The 23,705-nt window shown below is 33.6% G+C and overlaps 1 protein-coding gene across 2 annotated transcripts; it reads left to right on the top strand.

Annotated features, from left to right (window-relative positions):
• The first annotated feature begins 519 nt into the window (after window positions 1–519).
• LOC111031188 (PR domain zinc finger protein 13-like) lies at window positions 520–19,210 on the top strand. 2 transcript variants are annotated; one of them, XM_022311027.1, is made up of 4 exons: window positions 520–948; window positions 1,291–1,429; window positions 10,970–11,228; window positions 16,152–19,210. In XM_022311027.1, the coding sequence occupies exon 4, from the start codon at window positions 16,250–16,252 to the stop codon at window positions 17,777–17,779; it is 1,530 nt and encodes a 509-aa protein (XP_022166719.1). In that variant the 5' UTR covers window positions 520–948; window positions 1,291–1,429; window positions 10,970–11,228; window positions 16,152–16,249; the 3' UTR covers window positions 17,780–19,210. The 2 variants fall into 2 exon arrangements, with proteins under 2 accessions (XP_022166719.1, XP_022166718.1); XM_022311026.1 differs by lacking the exon at window positions 1,291–1,429.
• Window positions 19,211–23,705: the final 4,495 nt, after the last annotated feature.

The following is a 23,705-nucleotide window of genomic DNA, read 5'->3' as shown; positions in this document are numbered from 1 at the left end:
CAAATTTCGGAGGAGAACGACCCGCGCCGCTACATTATAGCAGAGGTACGTGCCTACATATTAACATATATACAACGCTGTACGTTATACCACCCGTGGCCGCCGTCTTCGTCAGGTGTACACCATGGACGGGGCGGTGAAGTGCGGTGCCGGTGCGGCTGCGTGGCGTCATTGCCCGCGTGTAGTATTTTTTTAACTAGGTTAGTGTAACGCCGCCGCCGCCGCGTGCGCGACTCCTACCAAAAAGGGGGACCGGTTCCGCCACGGAGCAGGTAGAACGCATCGTACCTACATTATAATAAACGCGTACACATCATACCTATGTTTATGGCATAAACCTATAAGTGGAAGAGAGAAGGGAAAAAACGCAAGCCGCCGCCGCCGCGTTACCTCCTTTCCGCCCCACCATGGCGGTGGCGGTGTGCCCGGTCCGTCGGCGGCGGCGGTGGTGCCCCACCCCGCGGTCTCCCCGCCAAGACCCCCCTGGCAGAGGCCCCGCTCGGTTCGACCGCCGGTGCACGCGCATACGCGTCAATACACTCGGTGCGCATTGTATCTCGCGGACGCGCCGGACGTGGATTTATGCCGACGAGCGGTCAAAGACGATAACATTTTCGACAGTATACCTATATACGTGTACTCTGACAACCGAACTTCGTTTTCGTCGATTTTATAAGTTTTTCGAATTTTTTTTTGATTTTTGTTTTCGGTGTGATTACAGTTGTCCAAGTTCTTTTTTCGCAATAATATTTTATATTTGTTTACTATTCGTTATATTCAAGTGCGGTGGTGAAGTGCGGCATATATATACGAGTGTGTCTTAACCCAGCAGTGCGACCGTCTTCTGCAGACTTGTATACTTGGCGAAAATATATTATATTGGCGTGTATATATACCTACCGCGATTGTTTACAAAAGCCTACCCGATTACTTTTGATTGCTGTAACAGTAAGCTCGATTATTTTAGACTTAAAACATACATACTCTGTAGTGTCATAAAATACATAGTGTTCCAAACGTCTGCGAGCTTATAAAAAGCACATTTTTTATTTCCGCACTTTTCCTACTCAATAATGATTTATAATTTTCTTTGTTCGGAATTTCTGTCTCTAGAAGTTTGGAACACGTTGTATGTTTATTTTTAATTAGCAAAATGTCCCTCGGGAATTATCACTTCCCCGTTTGCTTTCAACTTCCTTGCGATAGTTCCATTTTCTCATCCTTATATTATGGTCAATTCACAAGTAGGTTCCACGAAATATCCGAGGCCGATTTTTTCTGTCTTTACAGGTGAACAAATTCGAACACTTTTTTTTTAAAATTATTATCGGTAAACAAATATGACCTTGTGAAAAATAGCTATTGTTTTTTATAATTTTTCTCGGGGTGAATGACCGTCGACGAGGACTCGCCCTTTAATGATCAACAGGTAAATTCATCAATAAACTTTGGTTTACAATTTTTTCCGTCGGTGATTTAAAACATATTCTTCCGGAACTTTACTCGTGATCTTACAAGCCAAATTTTGAGCTTATACATAAAAAACAAATTCTTTCGTCCAATTGAATTCCCTGTATAAGTGCCGAACATCCCAGTTGCATGAGTATACTTATTTTTTACACATACATGATGGCTCAATTGGCTGATACCATATACTGACCGCAGTTACCAACATTAATATAAACATGTTTAGCTCAAATGTACATAATATATTTAATGTTATATGTATAAAATATTCATAAAAAAGCTTTCATTTATATAATAACTACCTATATTATTTTTTTTCAACAAGAAAAACCTATATACTTTATTTTGATACATGATAATAACAACATTTAGTCAGTAATATTATGCGATTACTAATATATTGCTTTTGACCGGAGACTTTAACGACTGAATTCGTTCAATTCTAAATTGTGTTACAAAATATACATAAACGACTCAAATTGTTCACGTGCTGTTCAACTGTTTAACATGTCTATATAAAAGTTGGCTAAACAAAAGATGCAAATTTCATCCGTCAATTATTCATGTGTCCCGTAGTGTTATGTAGTTTTTCACGTTTAGTATTTATGATATCATTTTATGTACAATATATCCGCGAGAGTACTGACTGTTCTTTGACGAAACTATAATACAGCCCTAGGGATATGTAACATCAATTATGTGCTCAAATAACCAAAATATTTGACTTCGGGGAAATTTCGTCAACAAAATGCATATTATTTTATAATAGTCCACTAATTAACGAGCTTTTGGTCGTGTTTGTATAATACAGTTGTTGTGTTCGGCTTCCCGGACCTAGGTTCCCGCATCAGCAGGTGACATTAATATAATTGTCAGCGTTCATATAAGGTGATGTAGATAAAAATCTCCACGAAGACTCTTTCATCCGGTTTAGATTTTGGTTCCGGGAAAAATCGTTTATCTTCATATCAAATTTGTTCCAATTGCCCACTGTACCTATATGTTTGTCAATTTTTAATTTATAAATGAGTTTCAAAAATCAATATAGGTATAAATCTATAATATAATATATTATATTCGTATCTGTGCGTTTATTCAGTTAAAAAATGTTATTTGAGTATAGAATTGTTGGATAATATTACACTATAAACATTTAAAGTGGAATATTTTGAATATTGTTGTGTATTAATTGATTTAATATTTAGACAATTATATTAAGTGTACAAACAATTAAAATTACATTAGCTTTGTATTATTACTAATGCAATTTTGACGAATGTTCGAGTTCTAGAATTATAAGAATAATAAAAATCGTACTATTCGTACTCGAGCGTCTCGAAGTTATGGGCCAGTGGGTCGAACGGCTGACCACCGTCAACCAGTGGTTTCTATTTTGTGCGCTCTGGTCAATTACAATTTGTATTTTAAATTTATAATATATCTTAAAAAATATATAATTTTATCGATATACTTAGTAAAGTATAGTAATATTATACGCTCATACTGCTTAAAATCAGTTAATTTTTTGTAAACAGAATGTCGTTCTTGTGGTGGATTATATATAGGCATCACACAATTTAATCATTAAAATTAATTACATAAGTATATTTGTCATTGTTTTGAATAGTATTATCCACAAATGTTATCATTAATTCATCAATCATTGAACCATTAAAAAAAAAACAATTTTATTTTAATTAGTTTGAGAACCAATTGAAGAGTAGGTGTGTATACCGTTATGTTTGTTGAGAATGTGGCACGTTATATTCTATATATGTGTATACCGCGTTGAAGTATTCACCTCACACACACACACATACATACACACACACACACACACCATAGCCGTAAACCAAGTGTTATAAATTTATAATGCTTCATTCATCAACGTTATACCTAAAAAGTGAAGTATTACTGTGATAACTGATAAGTATGAAGTATCAAAATTAAATTGGATAATTTTTTTCTACAATTTCATACCGATAGACTAAAATTATTTTTTAGTTTGGATTTTGAGCGACATTCTTGAAATTCATTAAAAACATATTTGTTTCGATTTGATTAAGTGATGAATATTAAGGACACTTTTGTAAAATGCGTTATAATGTATTGTTCATATCATAATTATAGGTAATACTTATTAAAATTAAACATTATTCAACATTCCTATCTATCATACACTTTAATGTTTTCACGATTATTTGCTAACGTACGTTTCAAACGTAGAGGATTCAATTATTTTTTAATTAGTGAAAAAATATCTTATTATAACGGAAATATTTTTATTAACAAGATCTAAAATTAATTTAATTAAATCATAAGTTACCGTAGTTTTATATCTTATTTCTAAACTCATAGGTACACAATAATATTATAACAGCTATTGAGCTTAATAATATGGTCTGATTAAGAATTGTAATTTTGTTACACAAATTAACGAATGATAATTGAATTAGATGAATTGCGGTTCCTAATGAAATAAAATAATTATTCCAAAACTATATACGGTATGTTCTAAAAGTACCGTACGCTCGCCAGGAGGTCACACGGAGTGGTAAAACTTCTATAAAATACGTTGTTCAACAAAAATCGGGTTTTTGTGTATAGAAAATCTTAAAATTATATTGGTAATTTTGGAACTGTGTGTATAATGTATTGTATGTATGCATATATTATGTATATGTATGTATGAACCTATATATAGTTCATGTACACAGAGTACACACAAGCAAAATTCTTAATTACAAACCTTAAACACCACAATAACTGTTACTTTACAATTAGTTAAGTATTTTTAAAACCATTAAGAATAAAATACACATATATAGAATTATATACTTATATCACCTTATTGTTGTGCTCACATGTTTACAAATCAATTAATTTATTATAATATACTATACTGTGTATTATATGTATACAATATACAATTAAATTTTAGAATATAATATGAGTAGTTTATGGTACCTAGGTATGTCATTTTCTTTCATTTACTGTTTTTAATTTTTATCTTTCATATACTCGTGTCCAAAGAAAATAATTAAATCAATGCTTTTTGAAGATTTGTGCTGTTTAAAATAAATATATTTATGTATGTTAAATACATATATATATTACAAAAATACATAGTACATTGCATGTTATATTGTTATGTTAATAACTTAAAAATATAGTAAAGAGAACATTAAATATTATTTAAACTTAAATAATCTAGACATGTTTTTAAATTTCACGGACAATTTATGATATATAATCTTCTACATTAGGTATTAAGTGATATGTTTATATATTAATCTAATAATCTAAGTAATTATCAAATTATTTTCTTGTTGTGTTTAAGCTACACTATATACCTACGATCTACGGCACGTATATGCGTGTATACCTGTAAGTAGTATGTATAATATATAGGTATTGTGTTCAATAAATTATACTCTCGCGGTTTTTAATGAATATACAATTCTCAAAAATCATAAGTCATAATGTATTTTCGATTATATCAAAGTAAATTGTTTGCGATTCATTAAGTACAGTATTATTATTATTATTATTATTATAGGAACATACCTACTATTATATAGCGTTTATCGTAACCGTCCATACAGTATTATACAAAATGGATCGCAGACGGATACCTATAATATTATTAAAATAATAATAATAATAATAATAATAGATATGAGGTACCTACGTGCGGTACATTTATGACGAAAAAATTGTCTTTCTATTATGCGTCAAAAAACGCGTATACATATGGGTCTAGAACGAATCGTAAGTGATTATAGTGTTTTGTTTTAGAACGCGGCACGCGGGGAGGGAGGCGGTGGGAAAGCCTCGTCGTGTAAGTCGGGAGAAATGTACAAGTGTGTGTCGTGAGTGAGCGAACGTGTGGTAGGGGGAGGGGAGGAAGTACACGCGGACGATAAAAAGTGACAGTCCGGATCGTCGGCCAAGCCGCGCGCGAACCGGGTTACCGTGTCATAAGTCTAGCCGGATGTTGTGCGCGTGTATACACGTTTGCACGCATATCATATATATATATATGCTGTACAGTGTGCAGTGTATACACTATACATACTTCATCCTGACCGTATGTCGCGTATAAGTACATATATATATAATGCACGGATTCAGTAAAAGTATTCCTCCTCATCTCCCCTCATTCACTCCCCACTACCGCCCATACGACCGCCTATGTATACCTATACTATATTCGGCCATGTAGGTATACAAAACGTACTTACCGGTATAATATAGGCGTTATACGCGCTATATAGTAAATACTTTATATTATTCGCTAGAGTATATACCGCGATGTTGAACGGCTGGCACCGCGAGCGACGGTCACAAATGGCTCATCCGGACTGGTCGCAATTTAATATATTGTCTCATGTATAGGTACATTGTTATTTTTCTCACTTATTCTCAATGACGTCATTACGACGCGCGTATGTGTGTTGCGACTGTACCTTTATGCGGCCGTAGTTGTCATATTATAATCATATCCGCACGTGGGTGCCATCGACCGATATTGTGCATACATCTATTTTGCGGAGATTATAACTTTTTTACGATTTCTTTACGAATATTTTCAACGTTTTCAATGTACGCCCGCGTGACACTATAAACCTATTATTCAAATAGATGTACCGATTTCGCCGAAACGCGTTTAATAATTAGGCGTATTAGTGTATTACTTTTCGTCTACAACGCGCCACGCATAACCCCCGTTCCAAAACCATCTCTCGTTGCCCAGTCATCACGAATATTTTGGGCACAAATTATACGCATCGCGTAACACAGCACCTCAGAACAGAATATATAGGTATGCGTCATCAATTAATATAATATCATATATTTATGTCTCATTGAAGTTGTAGGTACTAAATAAGTGTATACTGCGGTATATGAAAAATATCGATAAATACATGTGTATTGGATGTCATTTCATATTAAAAAAATGTATGAGGTTATAGCTGATCACTGTAGTTACGTATATATGTTTTCAAATTGTATAAGATAATAAGTACATATCAATACAGTAGCTTAATTTTGAGACAAATTGTTTCCTCCTAATACATGAGTACTGAATAGATAAGGATAATAAACAAAAAAGAAGAACATTCAATTAAATTTAAAAATCTTTAAAATTATTAATAACAAATTTAATGATTTGAGTTAGAAACAAATATTAATTTGTAATCGTTATTATTAAAACACTATATTATGAAGAAGTATAATGAGTGGGTAATGGGTTTTACTACAGTAGAAACAATATAATATATATTAAGTCTTATAAGCGCACCGGGCGTTGAAGTCTTTAAAATAATTATATGAATAGTAGGTATACCTGTAGATAAAATGTATTGTCGTCTTCTAATTACAAAAAATATTATCATTCATAATTACTTATTGGTTTTACATTGTGATTGTACTGCAGTTACTAAGTGTATACAAATATTGGCACGAAATTATTTAAGATATAGGTACCTATATTATTTTAACAATTAATAAAACTGTATTGTTATGAAATTGTGAATTTATTCTTTATATATAATATTTATGTGTATGTGAGAACCTGTACTTAACATTATACGTACCCATTCAAATGACACTCACACTAATTTTATCATAAAATTAAAAACAAGCCGTGTCCGCGTGTTTTATTATTTTCCACATAAAAATTATTCTATATAGGTACCTACTATCTTGTCTATGGTTGTATTATTATTATTACCTTTGTGGCAATTCATATCTGGGCTGTTTCACGGTTGAACTGTATCCAACAGGCCCACAAGTGGGTCAATGCTTTTTTCCTTCAATTTTTTTTTCCCCGCAATCGATTGTCCGGATGACTGGTGACAGCTCTGTGGCGTCGGCGTATCGTGTCATTGTCTCCGGTCGGTTTTTTTTTACATTCGTTAATCATTCTATTTAGCCTATTATTTTGTCTATATGCATTTGACAAACCGTTTTAGGAGTGCTGTTTTTGTTTTTTGTCATACGATGAAAATCCTGATTCGTTAGCAGAAACATCACTGGTGCATCGTCAATATATAAATATATATCATTAGTATCGATATATATATATATAATAAATGTATTTGACCTGTATTTATTATGAGGTAATAGATAGTGTATTTTTAAGCATATAATACAGAGTTAACCATGGTGCACCCTGTAAAATACAAATAAATAAAATTATTACATGACGTGCTTATATACTACATACTATATGCTACATAACATAACATGTATATAGTCAGTCAAGTGTATAATATATATATATATGTATTATACAAGTGTCAAAAATATATAATAGATAATAATGTATATTGAGCTCAATGCCGAAAATTATTTTTAAACAATAACGACGCCAAAATTATGAACACTTTAACGTGTAAGAATATCAGATAATTGAAAACCGGACTAGATTGATAAAAAGAGAAAAATTACACTGTCCATGAATTTATTATTCACAGTAGTAAACAATGAGAGTTATTGTGTATTATATATATACATAGTTTGGAATGTCCAAAGGGTTATGTAACTCGTAGCTGACTCACTGACGACGACGTATTATGTCGTCATATAAAAAATATTGTTTTTGAGGCATTTAGGTATGCACTAATTACCTATATCGAGGAACCTACCTGAATGCTATATGGCTATATGGTTTCAACTTTTTCTAATGAATAATAACATAAATATCTACTTTTTTAGCACGCGTATTCCTACGAGCTTTAAATAAATGTGACACAAATACGAGCGAAAAAAGTTAGGAAAAACGATTTTGCGGTTTTTGGGGACTTTGTTTACTATAAACTATCAAGGCAACAATATAATATAACGGTGGCTGCATTTAACCTCATCGGGTTATCGTATTGTCTCAATGTCTAATTATTCAGTTACGATAGTTACAACACATGATTATTACGTCGGTATATACCTGCGTGGTAGGTACGTAGGTATTGTAAACTATAAACCATCAAGTCAATTTTCTCGTCTGATCAATTGCGCATGAAGCGTATAATATACCTAACACGCCGATATAGACCCTTCGAGCCTTGGGAGTCATTTGGTATAACGCGTCTGCACGGCCTTAGACGTTTGGCAGTATACGCATTATAGTTTCTGTAGACGTATATATACCTTCCCGGTGAAGCTTAAGGTCTCTCTCGAGACGGCGTATACACATCGGAATTCTTCACTATCCCGCGACGAAATTTATAAATATATACATATAAGATATAATTGTCGTTTTCCCCAACTATGCGTGAGGTGTCCTTCGAGACGTGTATAGTGCGGACAAATTATCCCGTTACCAATGTACCTCATACGCATATGCTTGTACATTACAGCAGCACAGCTGGACTGCTGTAGTAGCGAATCGGTGGACAAGACCTGCAGGGTGGTCGTATATAGAGTAAATTTTATTATAACATATATATAAATGCGTGGGCAGGTCCATGTGTTATTATATGGTTATACGCAATATAATAATATAATCCTTACCGTTACAAATTTTAGGGTAAAAGTAACGCAACAAAAATTAGGTTGTTGAGTGCGAGGCAGGCGGGATGACGTATGATGTCGTGTAACAGAGATATAATACCTACCACCGACTGTATGGTAAATATTATTATATGACTACTATTCTACTACCTGCTACTACCGAGAAATTTGGGTCGATTCGCTACCGTTCGCGATGGGGGACTTATCGAGCAGAGCCCGCACAACTCTGCAGAGAGAGATGCGCACCGATGAACATTTATATTATATACAGAGTAGAAACAAAAATTTTCTTTTTTCAAACCGTCGCACCCGAAAGAGTAATAAAAATAAATACTTTTATATATATACATGTGTGTGTGTGTGTGTGTGTGTGTGTGTGTGTATGTATGTGCATTTGTATTGGTACGCCGTACGCGGTACCGTAAAACTATTGACTGGTGTGTGTGTGTGTGTGTGTGTGTGTGTGTGTGTGTGTGGTGGCGAACTGGCGGCAGTTATGGTGTGTGTATATTATATTCGCTTCAAGGGTATACACTCGTAAAATATATATACGACGTTGATAAATTGTTTTGCACCGCAATATGTGCGACAGCACTCCGCAATGTAATAATAATAATAATATTGCACGTGTCCAACGAAAATCGCTTTGTCGTCCGACCGATTTATATATACGCATACTTATTGTTCTGGTCCATTTGATATATATTATTATTATTATTTTAACCGACTACGGATTTTCGCCACAACCTACACACGTTCCGAGTGTATGTCCAAACGCAGTGGGCGGTTTGTGTGTGTGTATATAACATTATATTTACAATGTGTTCGCACCCTACCCGGGATCGGACCTTTTTATTGTATCATTTTTGTTGTTGACGGTCGTTGAAAACCGTTTTGTTTGGCGGAGCAAAGACGTATATTTACCCTTCAATATATTATTATATGTATGAGAATGTGACCCGACGCCGACAACTGTAAAGTCAACTGCCAGCGAATGGCACTGGCAAATTATAAAATATAAAATGTCTCCCCGTAAGACCCGTTTTTGTAAGGCTCGTCGTCGCTTTAATGCATTTACACCACGTTAGGTCGCCAGTATATTTTAATATTTAGTAAGTCATAAAAGTTCCACCGATATTATAAAAATATATAAATCCAAATTTGTAAGCACAACAATACATGCGAATATACAATACAATACAATAATATGCATTAGAAAATAAATAAATAAAATGTAAATTTATCAACTACGATAAAGTAGTAGGGAAATTTTGTGTAACAAGATCATAATCTATCCAACAATTATGAAAAAATGTAGTATACTATTATAATATATAATATACAATTATAAAGCGTACACAATTATTATACTATAAGTGATTAAATAGGTGACAAAACAATTTTTTATTTTTAAAGTTAAGTCTATGACAGTTAAGCATACAAATTTCCCACAGTGATAGTTTTTCTGTATCACTAAAACATACAGATGGGTTGTAATACATTACATTGCGAGAATTAATACTAAGATGTATTACGATAAAGACACAGATATTTTTCCATTTCCCAGATATATTTTCCGGCTGAAATTTCGACCAGGCATTTTGTCCATCATTCTTATACACAATATTACATGATATTATATCATAATTTTTTGTAAATAAACATCAACTGTACCAGACCTATACCTACTTACTTACTTACTTACTTATTTATGAGTATCAATATTATATGTATTACGTGTAACGTAAACACGTTTGTATATAATTATAATATTATAGATATATATAAGTAGGTAGGTACGTCAATACGTAAAAATACTTTGGAACACTAACGCTTATTGCTTCCTTTTTATTTAATACATATTATTATTATATTTAAGTAAACGCATTTATTGGACAAATGGCATAATATATTTGTGTTTTTTTTGTTTTTTTTTTTATGTTATTGTTTTCATTCTTGCCGTCTATGTTGTTGTGGTGCACTTCAGGGTAAAAATCGAATTCCGTCACAGTTTCTGTCAATCCACAGCATCAGTGGACCAACAGCATCAGCGCCAAGTACGGTGCAACATTAGAGACAACTACACATTACGTCGCCGACGACTAAAACTGCCATAGCCGATAACAGTCGTGGTATTATGCGATTTTCGTACGCGTCGGTGTTTCATCGGTCGAGATGAAATCGTCCGACGACGACAAGCACAGCGTCGGTCCTCGCGAACCACAAATTCCAACTGATTCTTGGAAGTAAGTCCATATTGAGTTGACACTGATATATTCATTTATGGTCATATTTTATGCAATTTACACACTAAACGAAATATACAACATCTATAATCTATATGGATATGACCAAAATTAAATATCGTTCATAAACAAAAAGGCACTTAGGAACCAATAATAATATCATTAAAGAAATAATCATTTTTAATATGATTTTGAAATTTGGTACATACCTAGATAATTTCGAATTCAAGGATGTGCACCTTGGAGCCTATTTTTTATTTTGGATTTTAAAGAAGAATTTGCAGACTTATGAAAAATGAATATTTTTTTGTTTATTCAAGTTCAGTATTAAACTCTAACAGTCACATTTAGGCATGATCGAGATTTTGAAGTGAAAAACGTAACTTAATTTATAAAAAAAATCCAGAGGGTGGTGAAGAGTGATCCTTTTCAAAGATGTTGCACATCTAACTGAATTTTATATGTTATTAAAACTAAATTAAACAGAAACAATAACACATATGTGGTTTTAAATAATAATGATGTATATTTACCATATTCGTTCATTGCATCTAGTTACAATAATTATTTACATCCATCGAATAATGATTATCACTATACTATATTATAAGATTAATTAGTTATTTTTTTTATGCCTGAATAAATTTGATTTTCATGGTAGACCTACTTATTGAAATGTCTGCAATAAAAATGTACAATTATTAATCTTTTACTGATACGAACCTTATAAATTCTAATTAACACTATTATCCTATACATTAAGTTTATACAATTATAACACTAATTGTATTTAGGTTAGTAGATTATTCCCATTATTAAAAAGATAGATATACCTAAAAATCTGGAATGTAGATTGTTGAGTGTACCTAATAACTATCTAATATATACTATGTAGTGGTTATTAAAATCTAGAACATACTATGAATAAAGTTATATTTCACTTGCAGGCACAAATATAAAATGTATAGATGAATAGTATAGAATAAACTAATAATCGATAAAAATAAAAACTATTTTCTGATTTCAGTAATATTGTATATTTAAAAGAAAAAAATGATTTGAGTTATTTTTTTTGCTGTAATTTAAAAAGATTATTCTTAAGAATTCAAAATATTTAAATTCATTTTAAAGTTTTCATACCATTCTAAGATATATCTATATTTATTTCTACATTAATAACAGCTTGTAATATGCAATAACTAATATTATATATGACATTATATTGTAATGATTATTTTATAATTTATGCTGTTAGTCTTTTGCAAAAATTAATTCAACATACCGTTTTACTTAGAGTAATAAAAATATATAATAAAATAAGTAATACAGTCCGACAGAGTGACAGACCACCTCCACTTAAAATAGTTTTTCGTATGCAATGATTTATCATTGAGTTCAAAATATTTAAACATCTATTACATTTCCCTACTTATTGACGAGGTACACTCGACAGTCAGGTATTCGGAAAAAAAAGCCTTGGAAAAAAAGCCCTGTACCAACTAAATACATAATACATTTTTTATTAAAGTATACATTTCATCATTTTTAAACAATTTATAATTTTTATATACTTTTATATCATAATAAATAATAATATTTAATAAAATAATAAACCCAATATTTTAAACTATTTAGGTATAAACATACATTTGAAATAGAAGAGATTAAAGTACCTATATAGTAATACAAGTAATTGGCATTTGACTTTATCTTAATAATGATGAAGGTATTATATTTTATTGGAGACTCTATCTTAGTATCTACAACATTATTTTATTATTAAAAATGTGGTTTTTTCATTCATGTAGTTGTATAGTAATAATGATATAACTGATATAATTGTATTAGATTTTCTAATGGCAGTTAGCCATAACATGAGAAATCAATGCTCAGGGTTTTTTTAACCGTATTTTGATATTGTGGCTTTTTTCCCGTGTATTTTTTTCCCTAGATTCACATTTTGCCAAATAGGTCTTTACTTCATTAATTTAATTGTGAATAGCGAACATGCTGGATATTGATACTAGATTAAGTTTCGTGAAAGAGATTCCTCTTCATATTTTTTTCAAAATGTTATATATGTATAATATAGGTACATTACCAAGGTACAAAATAGTATAATATTATTAACTGATTACCACAATCAAATTAAGTAAAAACTCAAAATCATAAACTATATTATGTTACACAAATTAATCACTACAAGGAATTAAATATTATATCAATTCAATTTTAAATGAAGTATCTTACATAAAATAAAGTATTTAGTCAATTTCAAAACAAAGTGTCGTTTGTTTTAAATTTATACTTTATTAGTTTATTTTTTTAGTTTGTAAAACTATCTCTGTATCGTATATGATTGTACACACAAAAATATGTTGTACGAATTTTCATGAAATAATAGTTGCTGATAATATGTAATATATATATTGTATATACGCTTATATTATGATTATACTGTAAAAATGACCATCAAAGGCCTGACAGGTTAGGGTGTTCTACGACTCCACCAACTACCGATCATATATTATACTCGGTCCTAAGTCATCTATACCCAAAATCATATTATAATGTGGTCTTGTAACAAAACAAAAAAAAAGGTAAACATTTTTAGGTATGTCTAGACTCTGGATGCTTTAAGAATTCATTTATTTTGTTACAATGTTAATCTTGTACTCTCATCCGTCCTTCTGTTTAGGTACTGTTATTGTACTTTATATATAGGGACGAGATACACGAATTCTACGAACCTCAGTTCCAAAAATTCCAGTGGGTTGATGTTAAAATCATTTTAAAATCTTTAATTTTATTTATTTTATAAAATTCTTGATAATGTTTGCATTGATTTTTAATTTATTTATTTATCTTATTCATACGTCATATCGTATATCACGGTATATTATATTATTATAATATAATGAACCATTTTTTAATTTTATTCGAACTTCAGAGTACAAACTGTCTTTCTCTTTTTAAAAAAATATAATATGTGAGTATATTAAATTCCATTGATATTTATATGATTATTTTAGACAAAATGTTCACCGTTGAGTTTTGAATTTTAATTATAGGATAATAAATATTATTAATTATTATACGACAAAAAATGAATAAAACAGATCATTTTCAATATATTTATATACTAATAAATGAATTAAATCACAAACTATTATTTGAGATAGTTATGCTATAAATTCTCTTGTTTCTAGTTGTTTCCACATTGTTCCTATTTTAGAAACTTACTGGATAATAATCAAAAAATGTAATTTTAAATGTGCTGATTTGATAATATTTTTTCGTTTGATAGGTACTTCAGACCTTAGAGGAACCTTCCACTAAAAATTGCAATTGCAACAAATCAGATAAAAGGATAAGCTCAATTATGCTGTAAAATATTAAAGTTCCTCCTCCTCCCAACTTAATTCCTTATTTGCTCATCATATACTGTAATTACAAACATATTTTTACATTTCCAGTGCACTGAGTAAAGCCAACATGCACATTTTCTTACCCGCTAAATATATCGAGATTGAATAGTTTTGAAACAGTCTGATTTATTTTGTTATTTTTAAACAACAAATTTTAGTAATATGTATCGTAGACGCTCGGTTAAATAAAACGCAGACAGGTAGTTAGACGTATATACAACCCGTTGACGTGTATAACATAGCTATTCACTATCGTATAATTCGTATTTCATATATTATATATTTATATAGTATTGTAGTTGAATAGGTATGTAGCTCGCGTGCACCGATTGTTATTTTAATTTGTCACGTTTATCGAATTGTACATCTACAGACGACGTGTATGAAAATCAGAATATGACGTATTGCCACCGCTTGATCGGGTAAACCTTAAATTCGTTTCAGAGATCGAGAGATCTATATACTACAAAAGAAAACGCTAACACAGAATTGGCAACAAATTTGTACGCTACAAACAGTTCTACTTTCTAGTAGTTTCGATTTTATCATCGTGAGGTTATTATAAAGTAATAATCACAAATATATAGAATTTTATATATCTGTGGTAATAATAGTACTCCCTACTATTTAATATATATATTTTTTGATATTAAATAACTAACCTTTGCGATTCGAAATTTGTATTTTTACCTGCCCTAAATGGCTAAATCATGACAAACGCATAGGATAACTGCAAAAAATCCTTTTATGTGTATCCTTTTACCTCACTATTAATATTAAATTGTACAAAATGATTTTAAACTTATTTACTTGGACAGATTAATAAGAACTTTCCAAAAACATTAATGAATGACAGAGCATCATAATTTTCATATGATTAGTTTAAAACAGTCCTTATATTTTAATTTTAAGTAACTTATCGATGGTTCGTTATATTATTGTGATCGTTTTGTATTTTATATGTTTTCAATATTTTTAAGTAAAACTGCCATTTAAATTAATTAATTATTTATCAATCAAAAATAAATATTATATTGTAAACAATCATTAAATATTTTTTGTAGAAATATGTAATTTATAATAAAATACGACAATTGGTACATACTTTTATAAATTATAGCTAAAAAGATTACTCGGCAGTCGGCACACCTAAATCAAATTAATATTATTACAAATAATTTTAGTAATAGAAAAATCTGTTTATTTCAAACGAACCGAACTTATAGAAAATTGTAAAATTGTTTGTAAGATGTAGTAATTAAATCGGTCCTATCGGATTAAACAGTTTGAATATAATATGAACTTATACTTTCTTTTGTATAATAAGTAATGACATGATGAGATGTGTCTCGTATTAGTCGTAACGGTCACTATTGTACGTACATATTATACAGTTATATTATATAGGTAGGTACAATATACAAAAAGGTTAATTGTAGGCATCATACCATAAACATACATTTTTATTTACTTGTGTGGGGCGGTTTTGTTACAGGAGTGCTGGATGATAGTACCTGTCGGGGCGGCGAATTAATAGAACCACCCCAACTGGATCCCGAGTGGCTGAGGGCGGAGACCAGCGGCGACCCCGTTATGCGGCTGTCCAACGGCAGCGAAGGGGCTACCGACTCCATGGTTGAAATGTTGCAGTTCAACGAACACTTCCTGGACGAGGACGGTACCAAATTCATGTTGAATCCCGCCGAGCTGGAAGACCTGCTCGGACGCGATCAGTACGCTGCCGACGGTTCACCGATCGCTGTGTCAGCGCAACAACAGCAGCAACAACACCTCCACGGCGGTCATCACCACCACGGTCATCACCATCAACAACCGAACGTCGTTGATCAGCCCAACACCAAGCCAACCGCTAATTTCGCCGACCTCAAGCCGCTGATGCCGTTCCACACGATCACGGAGCGCGTGAACATCAACGGCATACCCGGCCACCATTACCAATCGATCGCGTCCAACAACCGGGTGGCTGAGAACAACAACAACACGGCCACGGCCAACAACAACATGTACTACCAAAACGAATACCTGGTAACGTCGTCCACAAACGCGGGACTGACCAAGTTCAAGGAGGAGGACACGTTCGTGGACAACCAGTTCGACGAGTTCGAAATGCTGATGGGCAGCCCGTCGTTCGGACCGGACACGACGGTGACGGCAAGCGGCGACCACCCAGCAGTGGACGGTCCCGACGAGTGGCTGAGTGTAGGCGACGACTGGGCGTCATACGAACATCCGCACGGTTCGCCGCAAGACAGCAAGGCTGGCATACTTGCCGACGTCACCATACACGACCTGGTGGCCAGTTCCCAGTTTCCGGGGATGACCAACGGGGGAGGCGGTGGAGGCGGTGGGACAGGTAGTTACCACCAGCAGCCGCCGTCCTCCATGCAGAAACCGCTGTACCAACAGCAGCAGCAGCAGCAGCAGCCCCGCGAGCTGGTAACATCCAACGTACCGCCGCCCGCGCCCCGCCCGGCTGCCGCGGCGTTCATGCCACTGCTCCAGAGCCGGCTGCAGAACGGACCAGCCAACAAAGCGCCGCTCCAAGACGCCGGTAGCTATCACATGGACTGCGCATCGTCGCCGTCGTCGTCCACCCCGTCCTACCTAGCCCACAGCCCGACCAGTCACGTGGTCAGTACTACAGACCTGGGTGGCTACATGCCGTCCGCCGCAGCTGCTGCGGCGGCTGCGGCTGCTGCCGCTGCGGCCGCGTCCGTCCACAGTTCGCGGCCGTCGCCCGAGTTCGCGCACACTACCACGCCCGGTCAGGGACCTCATATGACCACGAAAAAGTCGAGGAACAGGAGCGGAAAGGCGAAGGGTAGCGGATGTGGCGGCGGCGGCGGTGGCGGCGGTGGCGGAGGGGTGACTGCCCGGAGCACCGTTGTCTACTGTTCGGACGGCAACGTGGCCAGGGAACGGACCGTCCACAACTGTCATATATGCAACCGAGGGTTCCTGAACAAAAGCAACATCAAGGTTCACCTGCGCACGCACACGGGCGAGAAACCTTTCCGGTGCGAGGTGTGTCAGAAAGCGTTCCGGCAAAAGGCCCATCTCATCAAGCACGCGCAGATCCACAAACGCAGCGGCCGGGACTGAGCTCGGTCGTCGTACGTCCGCCGAGGCCACCCCGGGACGTTGGGTTGTAGCAGGTACCAACATTAACTTTAATACGTTACGGCGACGACGCGATTGCTATAATATAAAGTATACAATAATAGTAACTTGTCCGTATCACATTAAAATTACACTTAAATGTCGCTTATGATTTTTTAACCCGTTCGGCGTCCATCCGCGACCGTGCCACTCAAAGCGTCGTCACGTTTAATTAATGAATTTTTGACCAAAGACTCTGAGCGATTCGAATATTATTATTTTTTTATTTCGGATTTATTATTATCGTTATTTTTATAATTTTAATCGCGTCCGCAGCAAGTTCGTTGTTTTTCCGACATCAGCGTGCGCGAAAAGTCGTTTTATTTGTAGTACCCATATTTTAAGAAATGTGTATAGGTGTGGGTGCGTTCTCAATTATGTTGTAATGGATGAAAATCTGCTTTGACCTGATAGTATTATTGTGTATGACGAACAACGCGGGCAACGATTTTAATTTTAAAAAAAGTACAAAATGTAATTTGTTCGTGAATTATTGTATATTAATTCGTTTTTATAATTATTTTTATTCGTATCATCATTATTATTACTTGTACTTGATATTATTATTTTTAATTATTATTAATACGAATTATGATTTTTATTACTATTTGTATTGTTATAACTTGTAAGTAGTTTGCGAGCGTGCATCCAGTTATTGCACGTTAACGCGATTAATTTATATTTATTATTGTTTTGTTTGTTTGTTATTTATTCGGTGTTCTCCGGCGCTATCACAAAGCACTACAATTGTTTTGGAAAAACTTTAAATTAACCTCAAACATGGTTTTTTCGTTCTTTACTAATTTATTTTTCGTGTCGACCGCGGAGAACACCTATATATATTTATATATTATGTAATGTAATAAAGGTAATTATGTTAATTTTAGGGTCGAGTAGTCTCTTATATATATTCACTTGCAATTTGTTGTTTTACGAATCACTTTTCTACTTGTGCTGTTGTACATATGTAAGTTATCATATTATTATTTATCGTCGAGGGCGTATAGTTAAAAATCGAAATGGTTGCGATTTTTGTGTATGTGTTTTGTATGTGTACTATTTATGTATGATATATATACGTTCCGATTTTTAAACGACCCCATTTTGTTTTGTACTTATTTATTTGTATTTAATTTATTTAGTTTATTTTTGTATTCGTCAAATTTTTTGTAACACCCGTATATACCTATATATATAGTGTTTATCATATCTCAATAGTCGTTAATTAATAATTGCTGTAATGGTTTTAAGGTTAAAATTGCATATTTATCGTTTTATCTTTTTATTGTTAGACCTACCGGTATACATGATTTGTTTTTATACAATAAATAAACACTAAGGACTAATCGTCAACAGTATCATATAATAACAAGATATTATAGTTTTTAATAATTGATCATTTTTTGGAAAGGTGTACCAGTCTTCCGATTCTTATAGCTATGTTTGTGTGTGTTATTAAAAAATACAGAAATCCGTTGTAATATAATATATAATATATATATATTTATGAAAATATCTTTTTTCCTTTATTTGACAGTACGCGAACGTGAATATCATATTTGACTCGTGTAAGATTGGTCCAGAGTCCTGATACAAGCGTGGTATGCAAAGCACATCATCCGCAGTCGAAGAAAACTATTTATCTTTAATGAAGTTTCCCACGGTATATAGTAGATAACAGTATAATATATAACTCTCCAAAATGAATGAATATTTAAATCATATTTTGTCAAAAATATCCGACTCTACAGAAAATATTGCAAAGTGGACTATTGTGACTTAAAAAAAATGTCTTTTTAATTTTAAGTATACTTTTAACGCTTCATATTTTGTACGAAACAATAATAGCTACTACTTACTATTATTGATCGTAGTATGATATTAACTGAGTCAGGAAACTTTTCAAAATATGTCGACGTATACAAGTTTTTTTAAAATTATTAATAAGAAGCCTATATAGTTAGTCTAAAATCTAGATTTTAGATAAACGGATTACAGGCGTACAACAGTCATCAAACCTTGCGGAATCCGGTATTCCGGTAATTTAACTTTATAATAAATTACTTTACTCGACAAAAATAGACTAAAAAATGTGCGTATGCAACATAATATATGATATACAATATTATTATTATACATATGTTTATACATTATTTATAAAAATATTACCTATATTCAAATCAATATATTATACGTGTATAATTATATTGTGTCTAGGTACACGTGAGAAAGAAAATAAATCGTCGCCGCGAAAATGAAGATAAAATAATAACAATTTATTATTTAACGCGCTTGATGACCCCGATTCGGTCGGTTGCGCGCGTTCCTTCGATCCGTGCCGAATCCACGATCTAAGCCAGCAAGGGTATTTTTTGGCAGTTTAAATTTCAATACTGTCTCGTATATAAAATACCGCAGAGTCGCGTAGAGTACGTTCGCGGAGTCCTTGGGTGTAAATTCAGCGGTACACGATTTAGTCGACAACGAAATTATGAGACGATTATTATTTTTACTGGTGGTCTAGATGTGCTTACTGCTAATTGGCCTCTGTCTGACAAGGAATAAAACTACTTCTAAATCAGGCATAAAGAAAAAATATCGTGGAGATCGCGGATTACTCGTGAAACGATCTCATGCCGCTCATCAGCATACAAACAAGGATATTATCATAATATTATGTCCTTTTGACGTTCTCCAAAACCGCCGAGAAGACTGGCAGGTAAGACAAAAATGTAAGTCTTTCGGGTCTGAGAATATAGTCATGAATGACATTTCTTCATCAACAGAACAATATTATTTATCGTAGGTACTTCCCCAAAATAATCGACCTAAATAATATTATGTCCTATATACACCGAGTATAATAAATGTCATCGATTTGGTAAGACCAAATATGTTAGGAACTATTCAAATATCGCATTGTGAATTATTATATCCACTAATCGTGGGCACTAATTTTCAAATAAAAATACTGGCGGTCCTCGCACGACTGCAGCAATAAGTAGCCATTCGTGTTCACGCTGCGCAATTTAATATCAATGCGTAGGCCAGCGTAATGTGCAGTAAACGATACGCGGATATTGTGGTGGTCGTCGTCTTCACTCGTCGTCGTCGTCGTCGTCGTCGGGAACAAAAACGAAAGAAAGAAAGAAAGAAAGAAACCACTTTTACCTTGTCCTCGCTGCGCAGTAACCACGGCTAACGTGTATATACTATATAGTAACACGTTGACCCACTAAACACGCATCTCGTCACGGCTACGCGCATCGTGCGGTTGCTTCGTTCCGACGACGCCAAATGAGCCGGATATGAGGACTGCAAGTGCGTACATGAACGTGTATCGTAGGTATTTAATATATATAAGTATAATCCCATCGCGGGAGAGAATGCGTGGAAGTGTGTGTGTGTGTGTGTGTGTGTGTGTGTGTGTGTGTGTGTGTGTGTGTGTGTGTGTGTGTGTAGCAAGTTCCTGGTCTCTGCGAAATTGCCATGACTATGACGAGGGGGCTGCGGGGGGCGAAATATTCTCAAATCCATTGGATATATTATTATTATCATTATAATAATATAATATACATAAATAGGCGTATTTAACAGTGGACACTGTTCGCGCGAGTCTTTCACAACTGGGAAATATTGTCAAAAATATACGTCTTCCAAAATCGTTTTGTAACTATTTGCATATTATGGAGCATTATACATGCGCATGTGTGTACAATAGGATGTCGTACCCCATCCTATATATAAACGCGTACGGTGCGTATACACAAGAATCGGGTCGCTTTCCCTCGACCATAACACGTTTTTGATAATCACTCGTTGGATAAAATAATCGTTGTTTAATAAAACACCATCGCTCGCCAGCCAGTTTTTTGTTAAGAAAACTTAAAGTGTGCCTACCATCTTAAACCAGTATACCACCCCACCTCACATCACACCAAAGTTATTGTATATCGTTTACAATAATATTATTATATCGTCGATATACCAATATTTTTTATAATAGTGGTACGTAGGTGTACATAATTATTATAAAATCAAAAAAATACGAAATAAGGTAGGTGCACTTATCTACGCTATACCGGTGAACGGCTATAGGTAGATACATCGTCCCTGCTGAGAACAACTATCGACCATCGAATATTGACAATATGGTTATTACTAGGTATAGACTTTAGAGATAATATTACAATATAACAGAATTCTGCTTTTTTTTTGTCGAATCAGTGATCGGTTGTATTCACGGTATTCGATTGTAGCAGTGGATTTTTCAATGTTTTTGGATGAGCTAATAATAAACTACGCTTGTGAAGTGATTAACAAGCATGCCCACCCTTATTTTTCACTGTACCTTAAAATTCTGATTTTTTAAAACTTTTTGACCTAGGTCTTACATTATGTCGTCAAGGAGAATAAGGAGTGTCTTTTGGGCTGTGGCGATACAATAATGTTACGATTATTATTCTTACAATATATTAAGCTCAGTAACTCAGAAACTAGACCTAAGATTTTGATTTAAAGTTTAAATGCATCAACACTTTCAAAATAATCAACTACTTCATAAATTATACGCAGTAAAACAGGACTTCATTGCGAAAAATGAAGTTTGTTTCACCACAGTACCTATGCACTCCTTAAAATATTATAAAATAGAATATTTTAAAATCAGGTCTTGAGGTATACCTATTTCAGAATTTGAATAAATATATTTTTAAAAAATAAAAAAGGATGATCATAATTATCATCTTAAACTGTGACCTGTGGGTTGTATTGTTATGCCTATATAGTTAAGTAGTAGGTATCTATATGGCTATATATAGTTTTGGTTTTTATAATAAAGTCTTTTATAGATGCATCTATAACCAGTACAATTCAAAGTTATAGTAATCAAAATTAAATCCAAAGAAATTTGGAAAATCACAAATATAACAACCTACAAAGCCATATATACTATTAGACGCACAACTGGACTCGACCTGAAATTCATGTGGCATTGGAAATACGTACCTAATAGGTAGTCAGGTATAAATGTATTATGTTTAATGCTCGTATACGTCTTCAGTGGCAGCTTGAGATAATTTAATATTATAGTGGTACAACACATTTAATTTACTAAAAAAGTAACACCCTAAATAGGATAATTAAATTTAAAAGTAAAAATTATCTTCTAAAAAAATCAAATATTTTTTATTAATTTAAAAATGCTTATCACTCGCTTTAAAATTAAAATTAAAAAAATACAGATTGGTGCCTCGGGTATGCAATTATTACCTTTAAATTTGATAATATGTCAATTCACTGTATAACATTAAAATTAGAGGAGTATAAGCTGGATTCCTCTGAACAGTAAATTTTCCATGTTGTGCGTCTGTTAGACTGAACGATTACATTCATGTATAGCGTAATCCTGAGGGACATTAGTTATCTCAGGCTCGACCTGAAATTGAAGTGTGCGCGAGCTTATGTCTATATTTAATAGACTATACATGCTGTGCGAGAGAATTCGCTGCGAAAACACCCTTAACTACCGTTCTTTTCATGGTTTCTAGGGGAATAGTTTCCAAAACCTAGATATTGGTATTAATGGTATAACATAATTTTCTTCCTATATGCCGATGCTATTATACATATAATATCATTATTTATTTATTTAATATTTGATGTGAAAAAGTGTTGTATTAAAAATCCAATTTGTCGTTCTCCAGTGCGATTGCTGGTTAGGTGGGTGAATTGGGGAGAGAAGTTCGGTTTCAGATTTCGAAGCCGCTGAATTGATTTTCGACGGGCGCCTCCGTAAACATGACACACTGTGCATTTTCAGTGAGTTTTCGGAAGTCCGAAGTGCGATGACTACTTGGCACGGTCATTA

The sequence above is a fragment of the Myzus persicae genome, unplaced genomic scaffold, assembly GCF_001856785.1.
Source record: "Myzus persicae strain clone G006 unplaced genomic scaffold, MPER_G0061.0, whole genome shotgun sequence".
NCBI lineage: Eukaryota > Metazoa > Arthropoda > Insecta > Hemiptera > Aphididae > Myzus > Myzus persicae.
Note: the sequence above shows the minus strand (reverse complement) of the source record. Positions and strands in the feature narration are given on the sequence as shown.